Here is a 16041-nt window from a genome sequence, read left to right on the forward strand (position 1 = left end):
ACTCTCCTTTCCCCGTTTCTTGCCCAGCCTAACATTTCATCTCCATCCTCTGGCCAAGTTATTAATAGTAGATGAATAGAGCAGATGGGGCTTCCCAGGTGGCACTAGTGGTAAATAATCAGTCTGCCAATGCAGGAGACATAAGAGACATGGGTTTGACTCCTGGGTCAAGGAGATCCCCTGGAGGAGGGCACGGCAACCCACCCCAGTATTCTTGCCTGGAGAATCCCATGGATGGAGGAGCCTGGCGGGCTACAGTCCATGGGGTCACAAAGAGTTAGAAACAGCTGAAGGACTTAGCATGCATAGAGGGCCATTATCACACCATTTAAGAGTACTTACCTACTTCCGGCCCATTTGCTAACTGTAAAGTCCACGTGTCCCACTCGCTCCCCTGTTCTCAGGACACACAGCTCCCATCAGGCTCCACAGGGAAGGCCCAGCAGCACCGAAGACTCTCACCCAGGAATTGCCACCAAGAGAAGTGACTATGGTTAACTACTTTGCAAAGTAGCTTCTGTTCTTCTCAACTTGCAGGGAGGAGAAACAGTAACTATCCCCGTGATAGAACCTAGCTGATCTAACAGTCAAAGTTTTGGGACGTCCCTGAAGCTCCAGTGGTTAAGATCTGCCTTGCAATGCAGGCAACACAGGAGATGAGGGTTTGATTCCTGGGTCAGACATGGGTTTGTTCCCCTGGAGGAGGGCAGGTCAACCCACTCCACTGTTCTTGCCCGGAGAATACCGTGGACAGAGGAGCCTGGCGGGCTTCAGTCCAGAGGGTCACAAAGAGTCAGACACGACTAAAGTGACTTAACGCAGCATAGCACATAGAGCAGATCATAGGATCAGGGTGAAAATGTCGCTCTTGGCCTTAAGCCCTCACAGCTCCAAGTCCAATGTACCTTACTTTTTCTTTTTCTAATCCCACCCAAACCTTGGCTCATAGACTAACCCCACCCGGACCACGGTACCCATTCTCTGACTTCATCCTCCTGGGTCTGTCCCCAAGTTGGCTGCTCCAGAGATTTGCCAGATGAATGAGCTAAGGAATAGGTAAGATATCACTTTAGTAACTCAAGAGACAGCAGGAGGGGACTTCCCTGGTGGTCCAGTGGTTAAGAATCTGCCTTCCAGTGCAATGGGCCTGGGTTTGATACCTGGTCAGGGAGGTGGATCTCATATGCTCACCGCAGCCAAATAAATAAAAATAAAATAAATTTAAAAAGAAAGAAATTGATAAAAGAAAACACACTTACTTTTCATTTTTTTTGTGGTATAGTTAGGAAACTTGCTTTTTTTTTAAAAAAAAAGACTAAAAATCCCTTTATATTTAGTTCATTTTTTATTCAGTTCTAAGATATTTTTTGAACTTTCACTCTATATTTTTCTTATTACGGTTGAAATAACTTTGAACTCATTTTTGAGGGAGAGATAGACTCTCACTATTGAATTTGTTTTTTTCTAGTGCTTTCTCTAAGGTTTAAATACTAATAATAAAAAACCCAAGGTCTTTCTTCACTTTTTTTGTTTGAATGAAAGCTTGCTTTATTTTTGGGTTATCTGCAATAGGTTTTTATAGTTTACAAATATAAGCAGCTGCTTTGCTTGTAGGATTGCTCCTGAGAGGCTTTTCACGGCCTCTGCCAATCTTTTTTTCATCTAAGAAGAATCTTCTTTCCAAATTTAATTACGTATGATTTCTATGCCTCTTTTCTGTATGGTTGGCATTCTGTTGTTTGCAGATCAGAGTGCTATGCTGTCTAGTCTGCTGTCACCTCTTGCATTAGTGTAAATGGTTGATGGACTCCATTTATTTGGGATATGCTATTCTAACATTTCTCTCCTTCACTCATGACTGCATTATTTCAATTTTCCTCCTTCACCCAGTGAAAGTGAAAGTCACTCAGTCGTGTCCGACTCTTTGCGACCCCACGGAGTATACAGTCCATGGAATTCTCTAGGCCAGGATATAGGAGTGGGTAGCCTTTCCCTTCTCCAGGGGATCTTCCCAACCTAGGGATCGAACCCAGGTCTCCCACATTGCAGGTGGATTTTTCAGCTGAGCCACGAGGAAAGCCCATTAAAGTCATTCATATTTAAGATTCTAAAAGAAACAGAAAATTCTGAGCTGTGGCTGTTTTTGTCTTCATTTTCATGTTAATCTTCAAAGTAGGTACTATTCCCCACATCCTTTTTGTTTGTTATGCTTATGGTTTTTCAGTTTTTTTTTTTACAGAAGAAGTTTATTGTCAGGAGTTTGTAGGGATCACACATCTTTTATTTTTTCCTGTGCAAAAATTATAAATTATGTTTGAGTATTCTTTCTCTTAATTTTCTCACTATTATTAATTTTCCTTCTGGTTCTTGTTGAGACTCTCTGTTTCAAATTTTTCACAGTAGCAAGAAAGCAGAGTGATTATGAATTCTGTAACCGGACTTCAGAGTCTGGGTGTGAATCCTGGCTCTACCATAGGCTTGCTAGGTGACCTTGGGTAAGTTACTTAACTCCTCTGAAGCTCCTGTATAAATGGAATAATAGTTCCTACCTTTAGAGTTTTTGTGAGGATTAAGTTAGCTAATATGTGGAAGGTTCAACAGTGTCTGGCACTGTATGGATAAATGCTAGTCATTGTTATGGGTTTTGCAGGTAGTTTGCCCATACTCCACATCATCCAACTTTTCCTAAAGGACCAACTAATGAATGAACTGAGCAGTTGAGACCAACTGCAAATCATTAATCAACACAGAAACTTGAAATGAGAACCAGTTATATATTTAACACTAAAAATTAGTGTTAATTAGTTTTATTCAGCACAAAAATTTCATTGAAACACTCTAATTATATGAAATGGAAGAAATATATTCTGAAGTCTCATAGAGTGTTCCAGACATGATATGAATAAAAATTATATATACTAAGAAGGAAACCTCAGTGGTCACTAAACATCTGAAATTATCTCCAACATTTCTGCTAACAAAAGCATGCACATTCAAACAATCAGATCACATATCACATTACTAAAAATGAAAATTGATAATTGATAAGGGAGAAGGTAGTGAAACAGACTTATGCACTGCTAGTGGAGAGTAAGTAGTAAGTGTAAATTTACTTTTAAAACAACGTATGTAAAAAAATTCTTATATTCTTCAGATCAATAATTCCTTATAATTCCATATCTAAGAGTCTACTCTAAAGAGATAAAACAAAATTGGCGTATTACTTGTAAAGATATTCACAGCTCCATGTGTGATAATGAAGAATTAAAAACTGCCTACTATGCATGATGGGGTTTATATCATAACACTTATGGGACTTACTAAACATCCTTATGACCCTCTGATAAAATTCCATCAAAATGATATTTACTTAGTAAATTGCTATGTAATTTATACTTGTCATAAGTAAAAAAGCCAGATATGAAATGACATGATACAACTCCATTATTAAACACTTAGGAAAAAGAAAGAAAATATCCTCTGTGTGAACAGAGTTTGCTTTTTATTTGTAGGATTATAGATGATTTCTTCTGCTCTTTAAAGAACTGCTGTTTTGGTATTTCCATGCATTTTATAAAATAGTAATTCCCTACTGCTCATGCTTTGTAATTGGATGGGAGGGAGAAGAAATTTGCCAGAGAGTGGTAGAATTTTTGAAATGCAAAGAATAATCAGTGAAATTGACAACAGTCTAAGATTAGGGCAAACCTGTCCAGGTGTCCCATCTGCCATTGACAACCAGGATGGTCTGAGGTAGGACCCCTAACCCATGCTAGGAGGTAGAGAATGCTTTACAAAGCATGTATTGATGTATAAAGTAAAATATGATAACTAAGCTATTATAATTGAACACCTTCCCCTAGGGGGAAGGGACAGTTAGGGAGTTTGGGATGCTCATGTACACACTACTATATTTAAAATGAATAACCTACAAGGACCTATTGTATAGCACATGGAACTCCGCTCAATGTCATGTGCCAGCCTGGATGGGAGAGTGGCTTGAGGGAGAATGGATACATGTATATGTGTGGCTGAATCCCTTCCCTGCTCACCTGAAACTAGCACAACATTGTTGATCGGTTTCACCCCAATACAAAATAAAAAGTTAAAAAAAAATTGAGCACCTAAAATATTTTAATGGTAGTGATAAGTCCGATGAACAAAGTGAAAAGATTCCCACACTGTCTTGGGAATTAGTGAACGAAATATCGGAGGCTTTATGATAAAGTCTGCTCGCTTGTCTGACAAGCATCTGCATTTAGGGCAAAGACTTTTTATCCAATAGTCTGCTTAAATAGATCATTCATCTGGATCACAGAGGCCAGAATGCTAATTATAACATCCAGGTAGGATGGGATATTATAACTACTACTTGCATCTATCACTGTTCTAGCCACTAAAAGGGGCAAAATCACCAGCAACAACTTCTAATGGAGGAACCTACCAACAACAATGCATTCTCATAGAAAACATTTCTTCTTTAGAGAGTCAGGAATACTTTTCATAAGTCAAGCTTGTTGTTTTTTTTTAAGTTAAGCTGTTTTTCAACCATGTTTTTCAGCAGTTTGATCATTTTCTAGATCGTAAAAGGGAAGTTTGAGAAGTTGCATAACACGATTAGATCAGAAGGCTGTCATAGTGAAAACTTTAATCAGCTTTGCTGCCTCCTTTCAGTCTAAGGTTATATCTGCAGCTTCCATGTGGGGCAAGGATTTCCACCCTCACCATCTGTAAATGATGCCCCAGGGAGGCATTATGGAAAAGACCATGTTCCTTTGGGGTTGTTCACTGGCTGTGGCCAAAGGATTCTTTCCAGTTACCCACTCGGATGGAATTGGTGGCAGCTTAACAGCCTGAACACAGACATGATAAAGTATAAAATATTGAATTTCTCTCTGTCTCTATGCAATTTCAGCTTTGATCTTCATCTTTGATTATGCAATTAATCACATCCACGTTTGTCTAAGCCTGGTGCTCTGGAGACAAATACTTTCCCATTATTTTAGTCCTGAATACTTTATCCGATTTAAAAGGAATCAGCAGTGTGAAACTTTAGCCTAGGAAAAAAAAATCAACATTCACCCTGCCAACCAAGTACTACACTGAACAGCTGAGTTTCTATTTTATGATATTTCAGGAGTCTGACCAAGATGATGACTGCTCTCATTCCATATTGATTAGTGAAGAAGGAGATCCAAGTGGTGATGGACAAGACTGGCAACCCAGGACAGAAGGTATCCATCTTCTGTCCTTGATGTGTTTACAAAGACAATATTGATTATTTGGATTTCCCCCCTAATTTCAGTCATGCGCAGTGCAGAGGTTTGAAATCTCAGACAAGCATAGAGGAAAAGAAATCCTATCCTTTGGTCCATATTTGAATCAGTGAGTCTTGGCGAGCTATCCAGTCTCTCCTTTGTTCTACCCTACTCCAGCTCAACCTGCTGTTCTCGTCTCCTTTCTTTTTTGTCTGGTAGCATCTTTTCCCTCACTTCTTTTCTCTCAGAATCTTCCAGCAGCTACAGTGATCTGTTCTCTGCCGTGCACGTGTGCATGCTAAGTCACTTTAGTTGTGTCCGACTCTTGGCGACCCTATGGACTGTAGGCCACCATGTCTATCCTATGGATTCTCCAGCAAGAATACTGGAGTGAGTATGCCATGCCCTCCTCCAGGGGAATCTTCCCAACCCAGGGATTGAAGCCACTTCTCTTATGTCTCCTGCCTTGGCAAGCAGGTTCTTTACCACTAGTGCTACCTGGGAAGCATTATTCTCTTCCAGGACCAAGCATTTCTCCATTAGCTGTCATCCCAGACCTCTTCCCTTGAGGCGGGAGTTGGGGGACTGAACAAAGAACTAAAGGCCCAAGTTGCACTCTTGTATTCTAGGAGGCCATAAATCTGGAATTTTCCAAAACAACACCCATTCCAAATGTGTCATCCTGTCCTATCCTTAAATGCCCTTGCATTGAACAGATCACAAGGTATTTACAGATTCTCACTGCAGAACATAGTCATCACAGCGATCACATTTGTCTGTCATCTACTCGCCTATAAACTTCTTAAATGAAACATTTATTTGAACTGCTCCGATCTCTTTTCTGGTAATTTTCCTACTTGCATTTCTAACACGCCAGGGAAGCTGCCCTCTTGGATGTCTTTTTTCTCATCCCCATTAACCACCCTGAAGGCTGCAGCACTAGTTTAGCCACTGTCTCCTTTGACCACTTATGCAATGCTGCCCTCTTTTGGGGAGCCTCCCATCTTTCCCAAAGTCACTCGGTACCTCCTTTCTCTTGGCTGAGAGCAGGGAAGAAATTATAAACACCATGAACCCTGAAAGACCTAATTAAAATAAACAAGTCCTGATCCCCTCCAAGTTGTCCTTGTGATCCGCCTTTGACTTTCAAAGACTTCAAATCTGAGTTCTCAGAAGCCCAGTTGTGTCCCAATCACCTTCTAAGAGGTTAAATACTGTGTTTATTCAGCTCAGTTTAGAGATGACTTGCCATCTGAAGTGCTTATAGGAATCGAACCTGGTTCTCCTGAATCGTAGGCAAATTCTTTACCATCTGAGCCTCCAGGGAAGCCCCTTCATATTAATAATACTTTTAAAATCAATCTGTATGTAATATTTTAGATTTCCATGTAGGAACCATAACACTTAGGCAGTATCTCAACTAAGTTCTTGCAGTTTTAAGCTTATATAACTTGAGTTATACATTCTAAAGAAGAAATTATGTTTCTAAGTTTTCTTTTCATAGTTGATAAGAGTCTTCAGTAGAGCTAGTAACTCTTTTAAGTCACAAATTCTGAAATAAAAATGTTTGGAGAATTATTGTGCATTGTATTCATCTTAAATAACAATAAATCTCTTTTTACATGCTTCTAACATAACCCAGGTTGTTCATGTTTAAGTGTTTGCACACTTTATAAAGACTTTATGCACATCCATGTGATTATTTGGTTGTAGATATGCACATTTAATCATTTAATTTATATCTGTTTGTTCATTGTATTATTCTTTTAAAAAGGAAGCTTCACTAACTAAAATATATATAAACTCTAATGTTTGGATCACTGCCCTGGTCTTTAACAGCTAAATATTCCAGCAACACACATTTGCTTTCTTATGGACTTTTACAGATGGTAATTTATAATATACAATTTGCCCCTCACCCCAATCCCTCATCCTTTTCCTTATTATAAAAATCTTCTTGCATTCCTTAATCAGCTATTTTCCCAGAACATATCAGATGCAAACCTTGTAGACTGGAAATTGAGCATGTGAAATTATTCTTTTCGTGAGTGAATGAGAACCTATTCTCTAAAATTACTAGACTTAATTAAAAAAAATACAGTGTATATCTATCAGGATTCTTATGTGCAGATAACAAAATCTGCTCTACTTGAGTGAAAAGAAAGGAAGTTTTAAAAGTTACTAGAAAAGTCCATGAAAGTGAAGTCGCTCAGTTGTGTCCAACTCTTTGTGACCACGTGGGCTGTAGCCTACCAGGCTCCTCCGTCTATGGGATTTTCCAGGCAAGAGTACTGGAGTGGGTTGCCATTTCCTTCTCCACAGTCCATGGAAAAGTCCATAGACCATTGAAAAGCCAAAGGAGAAGAACAGATCCCAGGCTGGATTGTCGTAAAGAATTCTTGTGGCTACATCTCAAAACTGGTCACTGACCTCCAGATCACACTGCCTCAGCCACAACCAGCATACACAATGCTTCCACACTGACCTTAGACCCTCCCTCCACTGCTGATACCCATATCAGCAAAAGGATACCTCCATCTTATCTTCTCATGTAACTCCTGTGTATCCATCTCTCAAGTTAGCTTTCTGAAACCTAGTGGCAAAAAAGACTGGTAAATGTAGCTGTAAAAAATTCTGCTGAAAATCATGATTTAGGAAACTATCAAAAGGTAATCAAAATATTTTGAACCTTGATTCCCATCCATTTAAACAAAGCAAGCGGAAAACACAGAGAAGTAAGACTTTTCCGGAGAAAATAATTTTTCTTCGTTGAATGAATTAGGCTAGGCCAATTAAGTTTTTGTTTTAAAAATTTAGCACTTGTATTAATAATTAATCATCATTTTCTGACTTTATGAATATCATTTGCCTCTTTTCTGCAAGAAAGTTTATGTTTCTGGTTGTGTTTAAATGATGCCTCTTAGTTTCTCTCTACTATAACACTTTCTGGTGGGGTTAATTTGCATCTTCTTACTGGAAAGATGCATTCAGATAGGAGCAAGTGTTTTACTTTCACATGTGGTAGTGCATCCCCTTTCCTGGACCACTCTTAGGTTCAGAGGCTCCTATGATCACTCACAGTATTCAAAAGACAAAACAGAGAATATATATGTTCCAAGATGATTTCAGTGTCAGAAGGTTTTGTAATATCCCTCTCCCCACCCCGCCATTTAGGACCAAATTTTTTCCCCCATTTAGGAACCATTAACTTTTCACAGTGTCTAAAAAGTCAGGAATTTCTTATACTTGCTATTGCATCTTAGCTCCTTGGTTTAAAAAAATAGAAATCAACCAATTAACAAATTTTTAGCTTATTAAATCTACTTAAAAACATCCTTGGTAAAAAAAATAGTCTAGGTTTATTAGTCCTCAATGATTCTAAAAGTACAGTCCTTGTTGAGAACATGTTCACAAGAATATACTGCCCAGTTTTCCAACTTCTATAGCAAAGTCTAACTGTGCCTAGTCTTACAGAGCATCCTTTTCACTGACAATTGAGTTATTAGGAATGTATGCTGTATGCTTTTCTTACTCTAACATGTCAGCTAGGTGTTTGCCCTCAAGGATGACTACAAAAATGGTATGAAAGACATCCATCTGCCTTTCATTTCAAAAGTGGCCATGAGCCCTCACACAACCTCATGTCTATCAGTTTTTTTCATCTCTAAAATGAAGGGTTTGGGTCCGATGACCTCTAAGTTCCTCCCAGCTCTATAATACCAAGCCTGTCATTTTGTGTTACATAATGTGGTGATAGGATACTTGAAAAGTTAAAAAGAAAATCCACTATTCCAAGGGAACTTCATTTTTAGAGATTGCAAAAAAAAAAAAACCCACAGAACGCCTTTTGGTAATATTTACTTTTTTAAAATGCACCACTCTTATAAATAACACAAACATAAACATTTCATATTAAAAATGCTTTCCTTATGGTGGTTCCTATATATTTGACAAAATATGCGGTGTCCTTTAAAAATGATAAAAACTTTCATTGATACGCTGATGGTGATTAAGCTTCCCAGGTAGTGCCAGTGCTAAAGAGCCTGCCTGCCAATGCAGGAGACCTAACAGACGCAGGTTCGATCCCTGGGTCAGAAAGATTCCCTGGAGGAGAGCATGGCAACCCACTCCAGTATTCTTGCCTAGAGAATCCCATGGACAGAGGAGCCTGGTGGATTATAGCCCATAGGGTCACAGAGAGTCAGACGTGACTGAAGCAACATAGCATGCACACACTGATGATAGCTATTAAGTAACTTTCCCAAGGTCACCCCAGGAGTGGCAGAGGAGGGATGGAGACCCAGATCTCTCTGATTCATGACCTGCTCAAATCTTCTCTACTATACTTGGATCAACGGAGCTGATTAAAACCATGGCTCCTCCAGCATCCACAGACTGAATGAATGGCTCTGACAGATAGATAGATAAGCTGAATACTGGAACAAGCCCTACATCTTCCTGGAAGGATATGCCTCTATGTTCTACACACACATCGCACACTTCTCTTCACAGTGCTTATCTGGCTATGCTCTTTGCTTTCTTATTTATAGTCTCTGCTAAGGCCACAGCTGTACCTTCTTTGTTCCTTTATATTTAGCACAAAGAGTTACACTTGGCATATACTTGATAAAAGTTTGTTGAATAGGTGAAAATCTTAAAGGACAGACAATTGTGGTATGGTTCACACTAGGTTTTTTTAATTTTACTTATTTTTTATTTATATCTTTATTGATTGTGCTATGTCTGCATTGCCGCCCAAGGGCTTTCTCTGGTTGGGGTGAGTGGGGACTACTCTCTAGTTGCAGTGCATAGGCTTCTCATTGCAGTGGGTTCTCTTTTTGCAGAGCCCAGGCTTTAGGCATGCAGGCTTCAGTAGTTGTGGTGCATGGGCTTAGTTGTCCTGTGGCATGTGAAATCTTCCTGGATCAGGGATTGAACCTGTGCCTTGGCAGGCGGACTCCTATCCAGTGTACCACCAGGAAAATCCCCACACTAGTTTTTAATGTCAATTTGTTTAAGGTGCTATTTTGTAGGCATGCATCCATTCTATAAGTTGGAACTTTCTGTCTTAAGGGTTATAGCAGAAGTCACTCCCTGGAATCAGATAAGAGAAGACCAAATGACAAATATAAGCAAGTTCCGATGGGGCAACGTAAATTATCTCATTTAATTCTCACAACAGTCCTGTGAAGTAGGTGATATCAGTCACACTTTACAGAAGGAGGCCTTGTTTTCTCCATTCAGGGAGAAAACACTGCTCATCATAAAGCTTTATTTTACTTCTGTAATGTTTTGTTATACAAATTCTTTGCCCTTTAAGCAAGCATTTAATTAGGACAGGAAAGATACAAAGATGGTTAAACCTCAGTTCCTAGTTAATGTTCATCCTGTAATTACTAAAAATACATGAGCCAAATAACCAAAAATAAAACATTTGATTCCTGATTACCCCTGCAATTCATTACTTTCTTCTTATTATTACTGACCTGCACTTCCATAGGTGTTGAGACTATTGTTACTTTTCCAAGAGATGTCAGCCATCCCCAAGAAATGGGCCGAGAAGATTTACAAGAAAACAAGTAAGAAGTATTCTTTGAAAGGTTAGATTGGAATTAAAATATGTACTTATGTGGCAACCCACATTTTTAGTAATTGAGAAAAACATCCCCAAGCAGGGGTCATAATAAATAATTTTGTGGCAAGAGCTGGATAATAAATGTTTTATGCTGTGTGGGCCATATGATCTCTGTTCCAATGATTCAACTCTGCAGTCTTAACTTGAATGCTTCTGTGGATGGTATATAAACAAATGGGCATGGGTATGATCCAATCAATCTACCAAAGCGAGATAGGAAGCTGGATTTCAGCTTCCTCAGCTGGGCTGAGGACCATTATTTGCTGACCTTGCAGCAGTACTACTCAAAACAGAGTTCTAAGGTCCTTCTGTTACCAGTCAATAATGAAGTCAGTATAGAACTTGGACATTTAAACCTTTAAAAAGGTGTGTAGCCATTTAGTCAAGTAATTTTATACTTATTGATCTGATAGTGGAAAATTTGAGGCTTATTTTCATGTTTTCAATTTTTGTTTAATTTTTATGGTCATTCACTTTGATTACCTTTTACAAAAGTTTCAATCCACAATGGAATGTAAGATTTTAAACGGATTCATCACCAAAGATAGTTTGAGAAGTATTGGGCCTTTGGAGAATGGTCAAAGGCCTCTGGTCAATGCCTTTGGAGAAGTATAAGTGTGCCCCCCCTTATCTCTGCCCTTCCCCCTCTGATTTCTCTGCTTGAGGAAACAGACTGGGAAAACTGAAGTGTGAGTAGCCGAGGGCTGCTGAGGTGGGGAGCAAGTCAGAGAATGGGGTCATCTTGTACTGTCAGCAATACAGCCATTCCACTCAGCAGCACCATTCGGAAATAGTCCTCCAAACTTTCCAGGGATGTCCGGTGGGCTAAGAACTGGAGATCCAGAAGACATGGGGAATGACTTTTAAATTAAACTATTTCCTCTCCCTTTTAGTCAGATAACCTCAGGGCATCAGGAATGGACACCAGCACATTCTGTTTCACTTCCAAAAGACATTGAGATGGTGAGCTTCAGGACAAAGATGGTGACCACGGAGCCTTTACTTGCAAAGAAAGAGGAACATTCCCAGGAACTCTGCAATACAGACTTGGGCTTTTTGTTGCCAAGACCTTACTTAGAAACGATAATCTCCAAGTCTGTAGCCAGAGAAGATGTTCCTCACTTTCTGAAGGGGCAGCCAAGAAAATCTGAAGGTGAGTTCATTGAATTACACAGTGATTCCTTTATTCTTTGGTTAATAAATATTTCTTTACTCATCTTTTTCTTGAGAATTTGAAAATCTTTACAGGGAACTCATATTTCGTTGATCTTTATCTGTGGGATTTTGGAGGGGCATACAGTGAGGATACTTTCATTCAAGATTTGAGTTAGCTCTTCTATCTAGCCCAAAACTTATTTACCAGATAGCACACTGATGCCATTGTTTCCCCTTAGGGCACTGCTGTCTTTGATATCTGCTTAATTCAGTTCAGTTCAGTTCAGTCGCTCAGTCGTGTCAGACTCTTGGCGACCCCATGAATCTCAGCACGCCAGGCCTCCCTGTCCATCACCAACTCCTGGAGTTTACTCAAACTCATGTCCATGGAGTCGGTGATGCCATCCAGCCATCTCATCCTCTGTCGCCCCCTTCTCCTCCTGCCCCCAATCCCTCCCAGCATCAGGGTCTTTTCCAATGAGTCAACTCTTCGCATGAGGTGACCAAAGTACTGGAGTACTGTCCTAAACCAATTGGCCTAAACCACCAGGGACAAACTTGCAGCCCCAAATTTTGCATTTATTGGCTTATTGCAATGAGGGGCATTGCACAACAGAGGAAATGTCAAACAAAGGAGAAAAAAAGCATGATTGTGATAAGATTTGGGTGCAAGAAAAGTGAAATCGCTCAGTTGTGTCTGACTCTTTGCAACTCCATGGACTGTAGCCTACCAGGCTCCTCTGTTCACGGAATTTTCCAGGCAAGGATACTGGAGTGGGTTGCCATTTCTTTCTCCTGACCCAGGGATCAAACCTGGGTCTCCCACACTGCAGGCAGACTCCTTACCATCTGAGCCACCAGGGAAGCATTAGGGTGCAAGAGTAGAGCTTACATGAAATTTTTAAATGAAACAGTGTTTAAAATTTTTTTTAATTTTAAATTTGCGGTAAAATGTGCATAACAACAAAGGTACTACTTTAACCATTTTTAAGCATACAGTTTAGTGGCATTAAATATATTTACATGTGGCACAACCATCACCACTGCATCTCCAGAACTTTTTCATCTTGTAAAACTGAAGCTCTACAGCCACAGGGCTTTTTCTAAATTTATGCTTTCATTATTTATATATTGATTATTTTTGGCTGTGCTGAGTCATCACTGTGACATATGGGCTCTTCATTGCTGTGTCAGGGCTTTCTCTAGTTGCAGAGTGGGGATTTCTCTAGTTGTGGTGCTCAGGCTTCTTACTGCAGAGCTTTTCTTGCTGCAGCTCACAGGCTTAGTTGCTCCATGGCATGTGCAATCTTCCCAGACCAGGGATCAAACCCATGTTTCCTACATTGGCAGGTGGATTCTTAACACTGGACCACCAGGAAAGTCTAACACCCATTCAACTTAAACTCTCCTTTCTCCTGTTACCCTATTAGCCACTGTTCTACTTCCTATCTCTAAGAAATTGACTATTTTAGTCCCCTCATATAAGTGAAATTGTCGAATATTTGTCCTTCCCTGTCTGGCTGATTTCAGTTGACCTGATGTTGAAGCTGTGTTTCGAGAGACTAAGTGTAAAAGTCACCATCAAGCGGGACTGTGATGTAGACCCAAGGGTCTTATTCCTTGAAATCTACAAAGTTCACTCCCAGCTCTCCACAGCCTCTCTTCAGCCTCCTCTCTTTTCACTCTTCCTCACTGGATGATAAACATCAGCACCATCAAATGCCTTCCATTCCCAGAGCAAATATGTGAATATTTTCACATACTGTTTCTTCTGCCGGAACATTAAGTCATCCTTCATGTATCCTCTTAGGTATGCCTTCCTCTGGGAAGTCTTCCTGAAGGTCCCTAAGACTGGGTGAGTCACCATGCCTTTGGACTCCCATAGGATCCTAACCTTGTCTTCAACCAACACACATCATGCTAAATTGTCAGTGTCTTTTTATGTTCTGGTCTTCACCAGATGACAAAGGCAAAAACCATCACACCTCCCCACACAAAGCTCCAGATCTGACACGTAACTATTTAAAAACATATATTGAATTAGTAGCAACAACAGCAGTAACCATTTATTGAGTGCCTATTATTTCAAGGCACAAATGCTCACTGATATAGCTAATATTAACATGCTTGTTTTAGAAATGAGGCCTCAGGAGGTTAAGAGTATGCTCAGGTCACATAGCTAGTGGTTCGCAGAGGCTGGATTCAAACCTGGACCCCCATCTCCAAAGCCAACATATTTAAGCACCATGTCACATATGTTCAGAGCTCACAACTCCCATCTGAGCCCCACTTTAATTATGAGGGGAAAAAAAGGAGAAACATAGTTTTGCAGAGGAGGTGAGTTTAGAGAAAAGGAGGGGCAGTTGGTACAGGTACAAAGTGGAGAAAGGATGGATGGAGATACTGAATTAGACATTGTGGAAATAGCATTTCTCTTGCCCAAACCACAGAGAATCTTAAAAATGTAATAAAAGCAGCACATTCAAACAAAACCAAACTGGGTTAGGTCAGTATTCTGTAATGGGATCTGCTCCATAGGTGTTATGATCTTGTCTGAAAAAATCAGCTGGGCTTACCAGGCTGGTGTTCATTCTCTTAAAAAATTTTTTTTTGGTCTAAATGCAATCTTAAGATAATCAATAAATGTTGTTTAAGAATTCAGAAAAGACAGATGAGCAGAAATAAAAATAAGAAATAAGAAGTACAAATACTGTTTCCAGTTTCTTCTAGAATGTAATTCCACATTTTAAAATAACATGTTTATAACTACGGTACTTGATTGCCCAATGTAGACATTCATTAGGATTTAGCATAGATATTAGGATTTAACAATTTCACATTACTATCTGCACACAGGCAATCTTTGAAATCTTTGTGCTTTAAAAAATTAATATTCAATGTCTCCCTAATTATGACTAGGTAAAATATCACTCACAGCTGAGCCCCAGACTGTGCTTTGATGGCGTTGCTTTTCTTTTGAGACATTCTATTTATCCTGGCTTTAATAACCGCTTCATTTCACCATTTGTTTATTTTCTGTATATCTGTCACTAATTCATCCCCATCCTGTCTAATGGACCTGAGAAATGCACCGCAATACAGGCAACTGCACACCAGGTGATTCATTGGTTTGGTTTGTTTTTGGAGACATTACTCCTGGAACACTCTGCCCTATTGTTTAACCCTGTGTTCCTTGGTCCTTGGACCTCCTGACCAGCTGTCTCTCTGGGAGTTCCTCACTGTGATCCTGGAAGTGCCTTGGCTCTCTGTGTTTGACCCCCGTGTGCTAGGTACACAGCTTCCTCTCCCTTGGTTTATACCTCATTTTAGGGGGGGTAAGTAATTTCAGTAGCTTCTTGAAGAAGATGCATGGATTATATTAATGGTAGTTTTTCACTGTCTCTATTTCCTCTGAGCTCTTCTTTCTTTCTGTTTTGTTCTCTATATTTTCATGTTAGAGGCTATTCCCATATGTCAGTTGATCCTTGGTGATTATTGGTTTTTAAGAGGGGGAGTCTAAAAAGTGTCAGGGGCTCACGGGGACTTGTGGAATGGTCAGAGACATGAATGGTTGGGTGAGGGATTTCTCTCAGCTAGTTTTCCAGTGAGAAGAAGAATCCAACTTCTGCCTGTAGGTTATAAGACTGGAGTGTCACATGTCAATGTGGAGGCTTTCATTTATCCTCACATTTTCACTCCAGCACCCCATTTCTGCTCTCAGCTTTACCTAGCTCCTTAGCATGTTTGTTTCAGGCTCTTCAGAGAATACACTTCCAGCCAGGAATGGAGAAGAGCAGCTCCCAACTAGTGGGGCAGGACAGGGAATCTGGAATCTACTCCTTGTACAGACTGAAGCAACCCCTTGTTTCAGTCCCACTTGCATCCCCACCTTTAGAGGTATCTGGTATTAATATCTTCAATTCCTGCTCCTTTCTGTGGTTCTCATTTCTTATTGAGTTCTCCCTGCTGCAGAGAAAGCTGACAACTCAATAG

At 39.9% G+C, this 16041-nt stretch overlaps 1 protein-coding gene across 5 annotated transcripts in view; it reads left to right on the plus strand.

Annotated features, from left to right (window-relative positions):
- MAP3K19 (mitogen-activated protein kinase kinase kinase 19) overlaps positions 1-16041 on the plus strand; it is a 38556-nt gene that overhangs the window by 6081 nt on the left and 16434 nt on the right. For 4 of the 5 annotated variants that reach the window (XM_061135522.1, XM_061135524.1, XM_061135526.1 and 1 more), the window contains exons 3-5: positions 5138-5234; positions 10759-10837; positions 11787-12046. In XM_061135522.1, coding sequence (XP_060991505.1) covers positions 5138-5234; positions 10759-10837; positions 11787-12046 — 436 coding nt within the window. The remainder of the gene's footprint in view (positions 1-5137; positions 5235-10758; positions 10838-11786; positions 12047-16041) is intronic. The other variant, XM_061135523.1, reaches the window with a different exon arrangement.

Source organism: Dama dama, chromosome 33 (genome assembly GCF_033118175.1).
Source record: "Dama dama isolate Ldn47 chromosome 33, ASM3311817v1, whole genome shotgun sequence".
NCBI lineage: Eukaryota > Metazoa > Chordata > Mammalia > Artiodactyla > Cervidae > Dama > Dama dama.